The following is a 19152-nucleotide window of genomic DNA, read 5'->3' as shown; positions in this document are numbered from 1 at the left end:
TTGCTTTTCCTTCCATAAAGTATTTCTGTACATAACAATCATTTTTAAGAAGAAAAAACTTTTACCTCTGAAATTCTCCTGGAAATGTTGCACTAAACATAACGGTTTGACGCTGTTCCTTTGGTGGCATTCCTGGGCAGGAAATTAACTTTATCATTTCTGGTCCAAAGCCCATATTCAGCATGTGATCAGCTTCATCCAAAACTAAGTATCTGACTTGTCCGAGACCAATCTATAGGAATATTTAAAGGTTAGAGCAGAGAATGCATACTACTTAATATATTAAACTAAAATATTCTCCACAATTCCCACTAATATTAAGGACAAAAATTAGAAATCAATGCATAAAATGATGAGAATTATGCATAGACAGTACTATTACTGTTTATTTCTGTTCTCAGTTTTTCTCTGCTATAAAACATATTGTAAGTTAAAGACTAAAAGAAACCAAAACATCTAGGATCAATGCTGCAAACAGACCTTTCTTCAATTACTTAAAAATTCTTTATCTGCTACGTGTTAGCTACTGCCCACATGTAGCTATTAAACACTTGAAATGTGGCTGCTGTGCCTTAAGAACTAAATTTCAATTTTATGTTATTTTCCATTTAAATAGCCACATGTGGCTAATGTCTACCCTACAGAACAGCACAGATCTAAATTCTATTTTACCTGCAAGAGTTAGACTACAATGTAAAAAAATATTTTCTAACAGAATGACATATTCAAATGTCTTATAACTGGTAAACTTATTTCTAACTCCCTTAAACCCTTAATAAATTCTCTATTCTCTAATCATTCAGGAACAAGTGGGAAACTTCTCTCACCATGGCATGAACACTTACTGCTATAAACAGAAGCACACACTTGCAAAAGGAAAACAAGTGACTTTGGTACCACCATGGAAGATGTTTAGTGAAAAATCAAGGTGCCGTTATCTGAATACTTTTAATAGGATCCTAAGAAAAATACCTTTATGCAGAAAAATCATGTTTTGAGTAACTCCTTTAAAGAAGAGCCTAAAAAAGGCAAATCAGGTTCATGAAAGTGAACTTAAGAGTACTGATTTAGAGGTGTAATAATGTGCCATGTGAATATCTAATGTACATAGCCTCTAACATCTCTTTTTAAAGACTTAGAAAGTTAACTTCCTAGTTCATACCACTCTCATGCTTAGACAGGAGACAAAATTACTGATGGCACAAAGGCTTCCTTACAGGTAAAAAAGTATTTCATTGACGTATATATGAAACTACATAAAAGCACTTATTGCATTTTTCTCCAAGTGTGGTGGGGTATATAGGTTCTAGATTCAGATCCAGATTCTAACTGTAGCTTTATTGAGCTAACTGAGGGATTTTAAATAATTTACGTGATCTCACTGAATTTTTTTTCCAAGTAGAAAATGGAAAATACCATTTATCTACTGTTGGAATTATTTTAAGAACTACATAAGAAAACATTCAAAGAATCTGATGGGAACCTAACATATAAATGGTGCTCTAATAAACACATCCACCTTTATGCCCTTCTTTCTCTTTCTCATACAAAAATGTTTTAATCAATCCCACAACTTTCTCCCTCTAGGGCCTACCTTTCCTTTGCCTATGATATCCATCAGTCTTCCAGGAGTAGCACACAATATATTACAGCCTTGCACTATCTCACGGACTGAATGCCCAAAGTGGGTTCCCCCATATACAGCAACAGCTCTTACACAAGTCCTACTCATAGGAAAAACAAAAGCCATTGTCAGGTTATTTGCAAACTAGACATTTTTTTCTAACAAGATGTGAAATGAAATAACTAAAGAATCCTAATACATAGAATTATCTAAAAAAAAATCAAATTCTTCCCAGGAAGAAACCAAAAAACAAATTAAATAACTGCGGAAAAATTTTGCTAACTATCTGATAAGGCTTTTCAAAAGCAATTATTAGCATTACCACTATGCCCCCAAAAATAGCCAGAAATATAAAAAATAGCCCATAAAAAAAACAAATGGTTTTTGAACTTTTTTTTATGTTCAACCTTACTTTAAAAGAGAAGACAAATGAAGATTAACATGTTTTCCCTCAAGTATAATAATATCAAGTTGGCCATGGTATAGAGAAATTGGCACTCAAGAAGGTAAACTGATACAATCTCTTTCACAATTTTAGTTCTATTAAAATATAAAACCTTTCTCTAGTCCCAGTAAATTCATATGTAGGAATTCACCATTCAGATATGTCCCCCAAATGGACAAAGATACCGGTACAATAGTATTCACTGCCAACATTACTGTTCATATCAAAAAGGCTGAAACTAAGTGTCTAACAACAGAAGACTTAAAATTACAGTCCACCTATAAAAAAGGTATAGTGCATTCTTAAAAGGGGGAACAGTTCTAAATTAAGCATTATGTCCAGCACACAGCATAGTAAAGAATAGGGTGACAACAACTTAGTATGTTACCATTTGTTAAGAGGAAAATTAAAGTGCACACATGTACACCAGTTATTTCTATGATAATTAATAGAAAACTGTTGAACATGGGTAACTCTGAAAAGGAGAGTTAAAGAACTGAGGGTTAGGGGAACTCAAGATGGCAGCATGAGTAGAGCAGCAGAAATCTCCTCCCAAAAACATATATATTTTTGAAAATACAACAAATAGAACTATTCCAAAAAGAGAGACCAGAAGATACAGGACAACAGTCAGACTACATCTACACCTGCGAGAACCCTGCGCCTCACGAAGGGGGTTAGATACAAGCCACGGCCCGGCGGGACCCAAGCGACCCTCACCCCAACTCCTGCCGGGAGGAGAGGAGTCGGAGCGGGGAGGGAGAGGGAGCCCAGGACTGCTAACACCCAGCCCCAGCCATCCGCACCAGAGCGCAAAAACACACTGCATGGGGTGCTGGATACTAGGGAAACTGGACAGTAAAATCTGCGAGCAGGTCCCTACAGCTGGTGCTCCTGGGACAAAGAAAAGAGAGTGCTTTTTTAAAGTCTTAAAGGGACAGGGACCCCACAACTGGATGGAAGCGTCCCGGGACACTTAGCCCAGCGGCTGGGAATCTTAGGGAACTCTAGGCGCCCTAACCCCCTGGGCGGCAGTGAAGCTTGGAGGACCCTCACAGCAATAAACACCCTCCGATATGCACAATGGAATATTATTCAGCCCTAAGAAGAAAACAAATCCCACCATTTGCAACAACATGGATGGAGCTAGAGGGTATTATGTGCAGTGAAATAAGCAAGGCGGAGAAAGACAAGTACCAAATGATTTCACTCATTTGTGGAGTAAAAGAACAAAGAAAAAACTGAAGGAAAAATACAGCAGCAGACTCACAGAACCCAAGAATGGACTAACGGTTACCAAAGGGAAAGGGACTGGGTGGGAAGGGAGGGAGAAGGGGAGTAAGGGGCATTCCGATTAGCACACATAACATGGGGGTCACAGGGAAGGCAGTATCGCACAGAGAAGACAAAGTAGTGACTCTGTAGCATCTTACTACGCTGATGGACAGTGACTGTAATGGGGTATGTGGTGGGGACTTGATAATGGGGGGAATCTAGTCACCACAGTGTTGTTATGTGACTGTATATTAATGATATCAAAATAAAAAAATGCACTTGGAAAAAAATAAATAAAGTAAAATATGCACACAAATCCTTCCTTCCTTCAACTATGGATCCTCACTGCCTTCCCCTTAACTATGTGCAAAGCAGGCTTCACAGGTGTGCAACCTATGCAGTCACAAAGGGACCCAAGGCTGGAAGATCCCTAAGCTTCGTTTCATGCTGTGCTGTTTGCTATCTTAAAATTCATAGTAATTTTTGAACCAAAGACCCTGCATATTCATTTTGAATTAGTTTCAGCAAATCACACAACCACACCTGAATCTGAGCCAGACGTAGCGACTTGCTTAGTGATGGACAGAATATTGCCAAAGTCATTGAGACCATTTTATAAAGGCCCCTGTAGCTCCTCTTTGCTCTCTCACTGATCAATCTGAGGGAAGCCAGTTGCCATTTTGTAAGGACAATCAGGCATCCTCATGGAGACGTCCAGTCACATGACTGCAGTCCTGCCTTACGCCCCATCTGCAACCTCTTGAACCCACGCCAGAATCCCCCCATTAAACTGTTGTGCAATTCCTAGAACTCAGAGACTGTTTAATATTTATTTTTTTGAACAAAAATAGGTATTACCTATTGCTGCTTAACAAATTACCCTAATACAATACCAAATGTTGGCAAAGTGTACAGTGAAGTTGGCATTCTTATATTCTGCTGATAGTACACTGGCTCAGGCTTTAAATGAAGCTCATACTCTTTAATATTAAATTTATAACAATCTACCCTAATACTTAAAACATAAAAATAGAAAAAACATTATACAGCAAGCTATTCATTGTAGTTTTATTTATACTAGCCCGAAATTTGAAACAACCCAAATGCCCCAAAATAGAGAAATAAAATAGACACACATGAATAATCTTAAAAATCACTTAAAAAATTAGGTATGATTATGAAATAAGCTGTTATTAATATTCTAAAGTTATCTGTAAAAGAATAGAGAGTATTATTCGGAGTACCTGCAGTTCATTTTTTAAAGATGCATTAAAATGTTTAATTTTATGTTCACTATTTACTTATCTTTTTCTATTATCACTTAATTTATAATAAGCATGGTTCTTCTTAGAAATAAAAATAAGGGATTTGATAAAAAAGATTATGAAAAAATACACTTCAACCAAGCAATACCAATTACATGAGTGACGTATTACTGAGTTCTTCCCAAAAAAGCTTAAAAAAATCTCTTAAGAAAAACTTGTTCGGGAGTGGCATTCTTGATGTACTTACCCAAAAGAAAATTTTCTGGCTTCCAAATAGATCTGCCTGATTAATTCTCGAGTTGGTGCTACAATAATACACTCGGGTTCCTGCAGCTCTTTAGAACGACTGGCAGTTATTCCAGCACTCATCATATGAGCCAAAATGGGCAAGAGAAATGCCGCCTAGAAGTTAAATCGCATAATTTGCAGATTTCTAATGCATCATCCTTCTCCCTTTATCCTTCTACTTATTCCTCCTGCCCTATGGCCTTTAGGTTTTTCTTCCATCTTGCTGGTAAATTTAAGATTAGAGAGCAAAACAACTTGGATTTTTAACATATAGGTCTTTATGCAATTATACAATAGAAGATGTCAGATAAGTATTTTTTAGTTCTTAGGTTTAAAAAGCAGATCCATGACTTCTAAATACATCAACACCATTACCTTCTTTATAGAGGGAAAAGAAGGTATAACTTAAGGAAATCACTGCACTTATCAGTTATTCTGAATGAATCCTTTTGGGAGAGTGACACAATCATTACTCAGAGTGCATGCCGAGGTGGAACACAAGAAGAACAAAAACTGGGAAATCATTCATTTGGACTGTTACCACATCACCCTTATTGAAGTTTATCTGGCAAGAGAAATTTAGTGCTACAGTTTTCCTTAAGCTAATATGATGCTAAAGTCTACCTCTAAAACAATGTTTAAGTCACATATCAGCTGATATATTACACAACTCACCTATTTTCCCTTCAACTCTACTGCGGAGGCAGATTAAGACTAAAATAGTATGAACCACAACTCTATGATCTGGAAATGACAGTCTCTATTACTCATCTCATGGAACCTTATATTTAGTAGACAAATGACACAGATTAGTCCTAAATCCTACCTGGTTTCATCAGAGTTCTTTCAGATAGCATAAACGGAGAGTACTATTATATTATCCTTATTTTATTTATATATACACACACACATATACATATATAATCTTATATATTATTCTTCATACTGAGAACCAAGTACAACGAGTATAGCTATTTCTCATTCTTTGGACTCCAAAACTGTATCAACTGTATTACATAAATCACTTTCTTCCTCTGTTTTGTCACTTCTGGTGCTTTGACCCTCAACTGTTTTGTTTCAGGTACACTACCAAGATCCAGAAGGAGCTGAGCACGCTTAGAAACAGACTAAACATCTATGAACGGCAACGTTATTCTAGAAATAGTTCAAAAGTTTTTTTCAGAAGTACACAAACCCCAATAAAACCAGAAATCAGAAGCAAAACCACGATTATTTACGACAATTCATTGAAATTATGTACAAAGCTTCTATCCAATAAAAGATAGTCAAGCTACTTGGGAGGAACCAAAGTTCGAAACATTCAATAGTTTGAATAGGGGGCAGAACCCATGTGGCAAAATGACTTACAGTCTTTCCAGACCCTGTTTGCGCACAAGCTATCAAATCTCGTCCTGCCAGGATAACAGGAATACTGTATTTCTGCACAGGAGTAAGCTTAGAATAACCAGCTTTAGCAATGTTGTCATTCAGTGTCTGACAGAGATTCGCTTCTTTAAAAGTCTAAAAAAAAAAGAAGCAGTGATTAAATTCCATACATCATAAACATATTCCATCTGAATTAGTTTCAGGTTTTTGCTAATTACACTTTACACACCAAAGTTACTTTACCAATAGGCCCTCACTCACAAGTAATATCCAGAGCCTGTATATTATTACTTGGTACAATTAAGGAGTGTTCCCTATGGACAGTGGATCTAGAAGCACTTTTTTCTGCCCGCTTAGAACCTGTGAGATACAAATAACTCTGATCAGTGACGATCACTCATTACCAACAGGGGACTGTAGGCTCCGGCACTTAGAAAATCAGACCCTAGGACATAACTTTGTCACATACTCAGAAATCCCAGGACAAGTGCCCTTTTAGTAAATTTAAATCAAGTTCTCATCCTGGTTTGGGGAGGTAGGGATGTACCTTCTCTTTCAACATAGCAATTAATTCTACTGTAGATGGCAGACATGGCTCTAACTTTCCAAGCTGGCATTAGATACTAAAGATGACATTTTTGTATTCTTTAATATTAGCTTAAAGTACCATATGCCTGAAAACCAAAGTCGGCTACATAGTCAATACAGAAATACTTAATACACTGACCAGAATCGGTGGTGGCGCATTGCGTCCGGATACCTCTGCAAGAATACAATCGTATTTGTCAAAGTTTCTCCCTGGTTGATAATGTGCAAACATGGAGTCCTCATCCTCAGGTGGAGGAGGTGGTATATAGGTTACTTTTGGTCCTCGGAATTTAAATAAAAAACAACATACATTATAAGAACGAGAAGAAAAATAAGAGGAAAAACAGAAACCTGACAAAGTCCAATTTTTAATACAGTAGAACTTTCCTTGCTTACCATTAAAGTTGTTTTTACTTAAAATTTTAAAAAGTTAACTCTGCCTTTAAGTACTCTGCACAGAAAATAATTTTCGTAATAAAAATCATATATACTGTATTTTCTTTATTCCTTATATCAAATCAAATAACTATCTCACCAGAAAAGACATATTGTTTTCATACAAGGATTTATACATATGGATATATCCCGGTTTTTAACGTTTGCACAGTCTCCCATTTTACAGTTATATTAATTAAACAGTTATTTACTCAGGAATTATAGGCAATTTTCAGGTTTTATTTATTATAAATAAAACCTGAGCTTCAGTGAATACCCCTCATACATGTACATCTACAGTATGGAATTCCTCTACTGCAATTGCTGGATTGAAGAGAGTTAAGTAACTCTCAAAAACAGGCTGTGAATCTGTATACTCCTCAGAGTATATTAAAGCAGAAACAGCTACCTTTAACTTCAAAAATTAAACTTGGCTTACAGTAGGTTTACTCACTTAAAGGTAAACCAAGTGAAAACGCACCTCGTCGACTTCCTCCGCTCCCTCTGCTTTGGTAAGTGTCACCGTGACTTGTAAAGCATTGTTTTGCAGAATATTAAGAGAAAACACAGCTCCTCCCCCAGCACATAAACCATATAGCGATTTCTCTTCAAATATTGTGTAATTACTCAGGATTCCTAGTCCCTTCATCCACCCATCTCTTAATTCTACATTTGACTTAAACCTTTTCCTCATTTGAATGTTTTGTTTAAAGACTTCCTTTTTTAGAGCAATTTCAGGCTCACAGAAAACTTGAGGCGAAGGTACAAAACTTTCCCATATACCTCCTGCCCCAACACCTGCACAGCCTCCTCCACTACCAACATCCCCCGCCACGGTAGTCCACTGGCTAGAACTGATGAGCCTACACTCATCACGCATCATCACCCAGAGTCCATCGTTTACATTAGGTCTTCCTCTTGGTATTGTACATTCTATGGATGTGGGCAAACTGATAATGACATGTGTCTGTCATTATGGTACCATACAAAGTATTTTTACTGCCCTAAGTCTCCATGCTGCACCCATTCATCCCTCCCCTGGCAACCTCTGATCTTTCTTTACCCTTCTCCATTGCTGTGGCTTTTCCAGAATGTCATATAGTTGGAGTTATACTGCCTGTAGCCTTTGCAGATGGGCTTCTTTCACTTAGTAATCGGAAATTAAGGTTCCTCCATATCTTTTCACAGCTTGATAGCTCCTATCTTTTTAATGCTGAGTAATATTCTATTATTTGGATATATCACACTTTATCCACGTTTGTACACATTTCATCAATTGTTTGTTTTTTCATTGTCTCCTCAAAAACCCTTTGTTTGAAACCAGCACAAACCTCATTTTCCTTCCTGCAGTTAAAATTATGATTTATACCCCAAATTAACTGGTAGATGAAAGAGAAGAAATAATGAACACTGTACAAATTATATAACAGAGGCAAAATAGTTCATGCGTTTTTGCCTACAGATACGAAAAGGAGAGAAAATCAGAAGCCAATTTAATATACTTAAATATATTTGAGGTTTACTAATTCTAGAGCTAAAAGCATATACAAATGATGAATATTCAGTAATAAATTCGATTTCTCACCTGCACCACTTAATGCTAGTCTTGTAGAACCAAAAATGCCACCAGTGCACTGTGTCCCCTCATATTGTTCATGTTCACTATCTAGATCCATAAACACCAAAATTAGATTATGTTACTATTAGAAAGTTTTTAAATCATAAAGTAAAGAGAAGAAATCAAGTTGTGGTATCTGAAGTTATATATTCGGGGTAAAATAGTGTAATTAAAAGAAATCACAATGAGTATTTTTCCAAGTATTGCAATTACAAAAAGAAATAATTCTCACTGTAATTCAACAATGTTTATTACAAGTCTGTAACAAAATGCATCACATAAGAAGAATGAGTTAACTTATTCTAAAACAGGAATACATCTAAATATTAAACATTCCCTTTAGTATAATATTATAATGTCTCTAATGTTAGTAGTAGCAAACAAACCCGCACTTGAAGCTCTTAGCACAATTAGATGATCCAGATCATTAATGCTTCTTACTTATTAATGTGCAGGCTTAAAAAACAAAATGAGAAAAAGCAGGAACGTGTCAAAATACAAAATTCACATTTGTATCAACTGTCTCTAAACAAGAAATTCAGGTTTCCAAATATCAAATGAAACACTACATATCAACACATTTAGTTTCTAATGAATAAAAATATCTAGAAATAAAATTCTTCCAAGAATAACATCTAAAAAATTCAAGAATAACTGCTACATGTGCCTAAAACTACCAACTGGCCCTAGCTTATGACGTCCCATTAAAGAAACAAATGGTCATATGTATTTTCAAATTTAATTTGAGGTTCTATATAATATTTGATTGCATTATAATAAAACATAGTGCAGAATATTTTCAGCCTTTTAGTATCAAATCTAAAAATGCACTGTAGAGAGTATCTTGCTATGCCGTTATCCAGTCAAATCGAGGGCTGGGTTCTTCTAAAAGTAAAAAATCTCAGGCCTAGGAAAATAACCTTTTACTACTAATGAGCTCAGAAAAAAGCTTCCTGTTCTGCCTTTTCTCCAAAAATACAAAACAAAAAAGAGGTCCTTCTCACCCTAATTTCTGAGGCTTTTACATTATTCCCATCACAATTGTTGGAAATCAATAATCAAAAACACATTAAGCAGCAACTCTGTGAAGCAACTATCTTTAACCAACCAATCTAACCAATTTAACTATTTTCTACTATCTTATCTTTTACCATAGTAAAAAAGCCGAAAGAATACCACCATTCAAAAAAATGATGAACTCATCGCAAAGTCTACAGTGCTTTGAGTTGTATGAGATGCAGCTTTGCAGTAAAGAGCCATAAAAGCCTCTAGTCATTCCACTATTCAACAGTTGAGAAGACAAAGATACTTACCTCCGTTCCCCAAACTCCTCCCAGAGGCAAATCCCCATGTCATGAAATGATCTCCTTGAGAACGTCCACCATCCATTTCTAAACATAGCAAATAACATTTTGAAGCAAATCAAAATAACAGTATCTTGATGGTATGCAAACTTTAAACCTTTTCAATGTGCCACCCACATGGCAAATGAGAAATGCTACACAACAATAAGAAAAACAAATAGTTCTAGTAGAAAAATGGGCTGTAAGAATAGGTACTTCGCCAGAAGAAAAATAAATGACTAAATTTCACTCATAGGTAAAGAAACTGGAAACCAAAAGAAGGAATGGCTTTATTGAACCCTGGACTGTTAGGAAAACAGTTGTCAGTTTGCTAATACCAAGAATAGTCAGGATATAGGACAACAAGCACAAATCATACACTACCTTGAAGCTATAAACTCGATCAATCTCAGCACAAAAAATAAGGACACACAGATCAATGGAACAGAGTAGACAGCCCAGAAATAAATCCAAACTTACATAGTCAATTAATCTATAAGAAAGGAGGCAAGGTATATATACAACGTTTCCCTGTCAGACAGTATCATCAAACTGGACAGTTAACTACATGCAAAAGAAAGACGAACACCACTTTCTTATACCATACACACAAATTAACTCAAAATGGATTAAAGACGTAGATATAAGACCTGAAAATATAAAACTCCTAAAAAACAGCCTACACAGGGAACTGTGGAAAATGGCATTAGCAGTTATTTTTTTGTGGTGGGGGAGGTTTGTCTCCCCAGGGAAGGGAAAACAAAACCAAAAATAATCAAGTGGGACTACAAGAAACTGAAAAGGTTTTGCAAAGGAAACCATTAACCAAATGAAAAGGCAACCTACTGAATGGGAGAAGATGTATGTGAATGAAACATTCAATAAAGGGCTAATATCCAAAATGTATAAACACACACAAAAAAATCTGATTAAACAATGGGCAGAGAACCTGAATAGACATTTTCCCGAAGAAGACACAGAGATGGCCAACAGACACATGAAAAGATGCTCAACATCACTCATCATCAGAAAAATGCAAATCAAAGCCATTATGAGATAACACTTCCCATCAGTCACATGGCTAGTATTCAAAACGTAACAAATAACAACTGTTGGCGATGATGAGGAGAAAAGGGAGCCCTGCGATCTGTTGGTGGGAATGCAAATTGGTGCAGCCACTATGGAGAGCAGAATGGAGGGTTACCAAAAATGACAAATGAATTACCATATGATCCACTAATTCTACTTCCTGGTATTTACCTAGAGAAACTGGAAACACTGATTCAGAAAGATATATGTATCTCTATGCCAACTGTAGCTTACTGGCAATAGCCAAGATACTGAAGCAACCTAAGAGTCCAACAATAGATGAATGGATAAAGATATGGCATATATACACAAAGGAATATTAGTCATAAAAAAAGAATGAAATCTTGCTATTTGCTGATGCAGTGGATGGATTTAGAGGGTGTTATGCTAAGTGAAATAACACAAAGACAGACAAATACCATACGATTTTATTTACATGTGGAATCTAAGAAAACAAATGAACAAAAAACAGAAACAGACTAGTAATAAATACAGAGCACAAACTGTTGGTTGCCAGAGGGGTGGAGGCAGAGGGAAGGGAGGAGTAGGGAGAGGCACAAACACGTACCAACTTCCAGTTCTTTAAAAGAAAGAAAAAAAGAAGCTGGATCTTGATCCCAACTTAGAAGAATATATAGTTTTTGAGGATACTCATACGAATTTCTCCTCTGGATGTACTCAGATAGTAACAAAGATACGCGTAAAGAGGTTGCTGTAAGCACTCTTTGTAATAGCAAAAAAAATGATCAAAGGAGAATAAGTAAACTACAGTATCCATAAAATAACTGTGGATTTTCACAAAAGTATACAGCATCCAACATTAAAGAACTGACATTCTTCAACGACAGACAGAATGTCCATAAAAACTACGTGAAAGACCACAATGCAAGTTCAAATTTCAAAAATCAATCATCAAAAACACAAAATTCTCTAATCGAAATAATTCAGTTGAATTAGAAGTCATTAAATACAAAAAATTCTTATTTAAAAATCCTCTTACATTTGGAAATGCACATTTACAATATTTCATATAATGCATGGATCAAAGAAAAAAATTACAATGGAACTTGAAAAATACTCAGAATTCTCTGACAAAAATGTTCCTTATCAGCACTAAGATTTTTAAACTGGAAAATAAAAACTCAAAATTAATGAGCTGAACAGTCATCTCAACTACTAAGAATGTTAGAAAAAGAACAAAATTAACCACACCAAAGGAAGGAAAAAAGAAAAGAGCAAAAATTGATCAAATGGGAAACAAAATGAAGTGGCTCCACAAAGGCAAAATCTGGTTCTTTGAAGAGAACAATAAAGACTTGCCGGAGTGACAAATCACGAGGAGAGTGATCAAGTGAGAGGGAAAAGAAAAAACAGAAAAGACACAAATGAATAGTACTAGAAATGAAAAAAAGGAAAAGGAAATGACCTCCAAATCTATGGGAGCTGCTGTTAAATCGGTATAAAGCATCAGTTATATAAGACAAAAAAGTTCTACAACTCTGCTGAACAACAATGCGCTGCTTGTGGTCAACAATAATACTGTACTGTACGCTTAAAGTTAAGAGGATAGATCTTACGTTACGTGCTTAGTCCTAGAGTAAAAACAAAATTACCATGAACAACTGTAATCCATGAAAATTAAAACTCAAAATTAGTGGAAATGTCCCAAGAAAATTAAGTCAAAACTGATTCAAGAAGCAATAAACACAAACCAAACCAAATTGTCCTCTAGAAATTGAATCAGTACTTAAATCTCTGCAACATGCCTAGATACAGTTTTGCAAGTGAGTTCTTCCAAACAGTCAAAGAACTAATCATTCCAGCATCATACAGCTCTTCCAGGAAATTGGCAGTGGAATTACTCCCAACTCATTCCACAAGGCCAACATAACTTTGATGTGACAAGGACAGACAAAAACCTCTCTTCCTTACAAGTGGATGTAAAATCTCAAAAACAAATATTAGCAAACAAAACCCAACAGTAAAACTGAATGCATGAAACATTATGACCAAGTTGGATTTATTCCAGTATGCAAAACACTATAACATCAGAACATATTAAAAAAGGTAATTAACATTAACATTAAAAAGAAAAAACTATCTCCATAAATAAAAGTATATGACATAATTCAACACCATTCATAACTCAGAAACACACAAGCTAGGAAAGAAAGGAATATTCATCACACCTTTGTTCAGAACAGCAAAAATGAAAACTCGAATGTGCATCAAGAAGAGAATAAAAATATGTGGTACAGTTGCACAACAGAGTCCTATTTATATTGTGTTCTATATCATGTAGTATTATATACATCATACATGTGTGGTATATTTGCACACTAGAGTATGATTAACAACTGGCAACATCATAAGCTTTAGTAACAATACTGAACAAAAGATTCAAATTGCAGAACAAAGATTATTAAGGTGTCATTTTTATAAAACTCAAAGAAGCAAACTTAAATACGGTGTTTGGGAGGATATACATATGTGACAAAGCTTTAGAAAGGAAGGGAAAGAAACAATGCAAGACGGGGACTGGACAGGACAGATTAAGAGTACATAAGCTATCTAACAGTATTAGTAATGTTCTTAGAATGGGTGTGGTTCACAATATTTGTGAAGCTTTATAATTTGTGCATGTGACATTTTTAAATACAGTAGGTAATTCTTTTTATAAAAAGGTCTTCAATAAACGTTACATAATAAAACCACGAGACAACAATTATTCTTTGAATTCTTAACTCTTACTACTTGCCACATATTTAACAGCATAAGAAAACCCTCCAAAAATAAAAAATGCTAAAAAATATTTAACTCACATATCCCTCTCTTCTCTACGGTCCTCCTCCCGCTAGATTCTCACATCATAACTCATACCAGTTTCCTTCCCCCTCGATCAGGCTAGACATTTCATCAAGTAACCTAAAGCATGCTGACTTCTAGGCGGCAGAAATCAGGTTACACTGAAATGCTCTCAGATCACGGAAAGCCCAGAACCAACTTGGATAGAGTGAAGGTTCCTGTAGCCAGAATTCTCACCGAGCTGTAGCTGGCTAGCTCACTACACATATGCGGGCAATATATGTTGTTATTCACTCTACAGAATGAGCTCTGCCCAGTGCTCTGGCGACACAGTGGCACAGCTGCAAGGCTGCAGGACAGAGGAGCAGAGGCTGGAGTGGTGGCAGTGCCACAAGGATAGAAACTGAGGCGGCTGTGGGGGTAGGGAGGCCCAGAGGCAGAGACCGGCTTGCTGCATGCAGACTCCCTCTGAGTGGACGGGATTCCAGTGATTGACATGCCACCGTGGAAATAAAGTTGGGTATAACCTTTCACCCCAAGAACTTTCTGCTGTCAATTCTTTGGTCACATTGAATCTATAGTGAACTTGTCCAGGGCTGAAACCCATTGGCAAGACACCAACTTGAGAAAGATCTATTCAAAATGTAATTGATCCAACGTATCGGTTTCACTATCGCCAAGGAGCCAAGCTTTTGGCAAACAGTAGAGAGGAAGGGGAAAGTGACATTACAAAGACAAGGACATTCCAGGCAAGGACACAGACAGAAAAATTAATACTTCTCCAAATGCTAGCTTCTAATGTGTGCAAGGCTCTCCCCCAATTTATGGCTACTGAAATTCCAAACTAAATTACTTAAAATGATATTAACACTTCAGTTCTTCAGTTCTACTAGTCCCATTTCAAGTGCTCAACCATCACATGCAGCTTGTAGCTACTAAGCAGCTAGATATTATTACCTTCATCATCCCAAGTAGCTGAAAGATGGAACGTTTATAAATCATCAATGTCTAGTCTTCCAAACAGAAATTGTATAACCATAATAGTAATGTGTACAGAAATGATCTGACTATCTTGTTAAAGTATAGATTCTGATGGAGTAGTTCTGAGTAGAGCATGAGGCTCTGCATTCCCAAGACGTTCCCGGGTGACATCAATGCTTCTGGTCAGCCAGCTGCATTCCGAGTAACAAGATTTTCACACCCACCAAGAGATATACTAGGACATTCATTACAGAACCATCCACAGTATGAAAATACAAAAAACTACCCACAATGACCATCAATATAATGTATGGTACAGCCACATGGTGAAATATTATATATCCATGAATAATCTATAACTACTTCTAATAAGTTGGAGAGAACACAATAGAACATATGATTCTATATATATGGACTACATATCCATGAATAATCCATAAGTACTTCTAATCAAGTGGAGAGAACACAGTAGAACATACGATTCCATTTTATCTGACTCCTATTTGTAGGGAAAACTAATCTGCGCTTTTAGAAATCACAACAGTAGTTATTCCTAGACAGATGGATGGTGCCTTGAAGGAAGATATGGGATGGTTCCCAGGGTCCTGCTAATGCTGTTTCATAATCTGGGTGCTAATGACAAGGATGTGTTCAGCTCAGGAAAATCCAGTGAGCTATACACTGATGATGTGTAGCCTACTCAGTTAAAAATACTGAATCCGTGTGTAGGGCACACTATGATTCAATTTGAAACTTCTAAAAAAAAAAACCTGGCCTTAACAGTTCTGTAGACAAATACAACAAATAAATTTCTAACAGGTAATTTCCACGTTTCAGAGCTTATTTTTTAAAAAGATGAAGAGCCTAAGCCTAACAGAAAAATCAATATAAGACTGACATCCAGTTTCTTTTCTCATGTTATTCTCATTAATTCAAAATGGATATCTGTGTCTGGAAGAGGGTGTGGGAGTTAATTAGCAGTAAACAAAACAAGGTAATGACTAACTCTACTAAAAAGGAAAGAGTGAAAAATAAACAAAATGTACCTATAATATATTACATGCAATATTGGCTCATATGTAAATGATACATACACAGGTGACATAAAAACTGTACATATATTTTCAGACAAAAAGTGTGCTAGCTATTAGGAGTGTGAGAAGGGAATGGAGCATGAGTGGGGTGTGCAGGGAAAGGGGAGGAGATAAAACATTCATGTTCCATACTAGGAAATCAAAATGATGAATGAGAAAGCGGAATAAATGTTTTCAATTATACACAATGAAGCTATGACTTGACATTTTAAAAGCAATGTGAAATTTTTTTCACAAATTTAGGAAAGAATTAGATTATACCAGTTGACTTAGTAGGGCTTCCATGACTGTCATTAAAGAGAACTCAAGATTCAGTGTAACAGGATCCCATTTTTGTGAAACAGACAAAGAATAGAAACAACTAATCTTTTATGATCATAAAAAGGGTGTGGAAGGGCAGGTCAGCAAAGAAAAAGCAAGACATCTATGATAGAAAGGAACGTAAATATAATATGCCCCGTGGAATATAATTATGTCCTAAGTAATATATGCAGAGATCTAAAAATCAGAGTAAATAGACTCTCAGTGACTAAATTCGGAGGGTAAGCTTTCAAAACATTTTATTTCTTTTCACCTCTACATTTAAGGGTTTCCTGTTAGCTTTGGGTTTGATATTTACATTATTGGCTTAGTATACATTCATTGGCCTGGTATGTATTTCTGTAATAAGAAAATCTATTTCCATGGAAAAAATTTTTAGTTAAAAAAGAGCTACACGCATAGAGAAGGCACATGGTGGATCTGTGGCATCTCACTACACTGATGGACAGTGACTGCACTGGGGTCTGGGTGGGGACTTGATAATATGGGTAAATGTAGTAACCACATTGTTTTTCATGTGAAACCTTCATAAGAGTGTATATCAATCATACCTTAATGAAAATAAGAAATAAATAAATAGATGGATAAATAAATAAATCTGTCAATCAATCAAGCAAGCAAGCAAGAAATAAAGAGACTGAAGAACTTGCTATCCAGAAGAAGGTAAGCAGGCAATCTACATTTTTCATTACCTGACTTCATTTCACTAGCCTGAACAGTCAGCGATCTAATGCTAAGCCTTGGCTCTTAGTTGGTGGCAATTTCAGTCTAGCTTCTTGAAGATTTCGCCAAAAAACAATGTTATGCTTTAATATACTATAGATCTAAACTTTCATTCCTTTACAAAACTTGGCCTCTGACACCTCAAAGAACAAGGTTCATCCTGACACAGATAAACATGTTAAAAGGTATAGATTACTCTCACCCACGTTTTAGTATTTCAGGTACACATGTGTGAATGTGGTTCACATGGTAGAACCTTTTACTGAGGGTTTTTAGCCTTTTACTGAGGTTTCAGCAGGAGCAACTTTTATGAACTTTTCAGAATCTTAATATTCCATATTAAACCACTTCATTTAAGTGATTATGAAAGTTCAATGTATCTTGACAATAGCAAAAGCATCTCTTGTAAACTTAACTTTTATCAAGAGAATTACTCTGAAATTAAGGTGAGCACGGGAATGAAATTTGATTTAACCTAATGAACTCTATTCTCAAACCGCCCTTCACATTTAGAAACTACCTTCCACAGGTTTTTTCACTTTAAGACAGGCTTCAGTGAGCCAGCAGCTCCCTGGAGTATCAAATGTTTTATTTCATTCATTACCTTTGGATGAAGGAAATGATGAAACTACCTGGTGTACCAGGCCCTCTCTCTTGCACTAGAAAGACTTAATAGTAGTAGTGACTCAAATTCAGAGACTCGTAGTAAGTTCATCACTAACTCAAATTTATTGAAAGTAGGATAGCGGCTTGCCAGGAGCTGGGGAGTGAAGAGAATGGACAGTTATTGTTTAACGGGTGTCAAGTTTCAGTTTGGGGAGATGAAGAAGTTCTACAGGTGGATGGTGTTGATGGTTACACAACAATGTGAATGAACAACGCCAATGAACTGTACAGTCAAAAATGGTTAATAAATTTCAGGTGTACTTTGCCACAGCAAAAAGAAAAATGGAAAATATATAGTAGAACTAGCATTTCAGCCTGCTTTGGACTTCAACAAAATGGAAGACTAAGCCATGAGTTTAACTTCCTAGTCCAAGTCTTACCACCTGCACCCTTCTTCCCATCCACATCAACTCTATAAAATATTGAGGCAACCCAGTGGAAACAGGTGGGGGAAAACCAGTGGCTCCCTTATCCCGACTTGCTTCTCTTATTCTCCTAGGACATTTCCCAAATCAGTGTTCAGATCCCGAAGAAGTCATGAAATCTCGATGGTATGGCAGGTTTGGTAAAATAACAGGTATCCTGACAGGTCACCACCACTGCCTCATCAAACTTAGAGTTCAATCTCCTCCTCCCTTGTGTCAGGAACCCTAACATTTTGCCCTAGCAACCTGAAAGCCAAATGCGCAACATCCTAGCTGGGCAAACATGTTTACAGGAAACACACTAAATCAAATAACATAGTTTATAGTACTACACTCTCTCCACTGTACCTTTCTCTAGCTAGAAGTGGCCCCCATCTCTAAACATCCACGTCAGAATGAATTCTCACTAGGAAATTGTTTAAATAGCCTCTACAAGATGTCTACTACTCTGCTCATTAACTAGATGAAGCCTTAACCTAGAAAGGGTTCCACCGTTTTGGCTTAACACATACCTGGTGATGAGACTGGAGTCCTGTTAGAAGTGTCTCCATTTGCTCCACAAGAATATGTGTCCTGTAACAAGGAAGAAAATACCAGTATATCTTTGAATAGTGAGAATGGGTCGTCTAACTCACAAATACTAGAAAAATTTAACAACTGGGTTTTATTCAAAACAAAACAGGCCACTGAAGATCTTCTGGGTCACAAGATATTCCTTTATTAACATAACTAACTTTTAAATTAACACTCATTAACTTTAACATTGTATATACAGCTATTA

General features: G+C 36.2%; 1 protein-coding gene across 1 annotated transcript in view; it reads right to left on the bottom strand.

Annotated features, from left to right (window-relative positions):
* Positions 1 to 19152, bottom strand: part of LOC118969975 (probable ATP-dependent RNA helicase DDX4) — a 74861-nt gene that overhangs the window by 30491 nt on the left and 25218 nt on the right. The window contains 8 exon segments of the mRNA XM_073227433.1: positions 66 to 232; positions 1595 to 1724; positions 4857 to 5011; positions 6266 to 6418; positions 7011 to 7153; positions 8892 to 8972; positions 10238 to 10315; positions 18884 to 18944. Coding sequence (XP_073083534.1) covers positions 66 to 232; positions 1595 to 1724; positions 4857 to 5011; positions 6266 to 6418; positions 7011 to 7153; positions 8892 to 8972; positions 10238 to 10315; positions 18884 to 18944 — 968 coding nt within the window.

Source organism: Manis javanica, chromosome X (assembly GCF_040802235.1).
Source record: "Manis javanica isolate MJ-LG chromosome X, MJ_LKY, whole genome shotgun sequence".
NCBI classification, from domain to species: Eukaryota; Metazoa; Chordata; class Mammalia; order Pholidota; family Manidae; genus Manis; species Manis javanica.
Note: the sequence above shows the minus strand (reverse complement) of the source record. Positions and strands in the feature narration are given on the sequence as shown.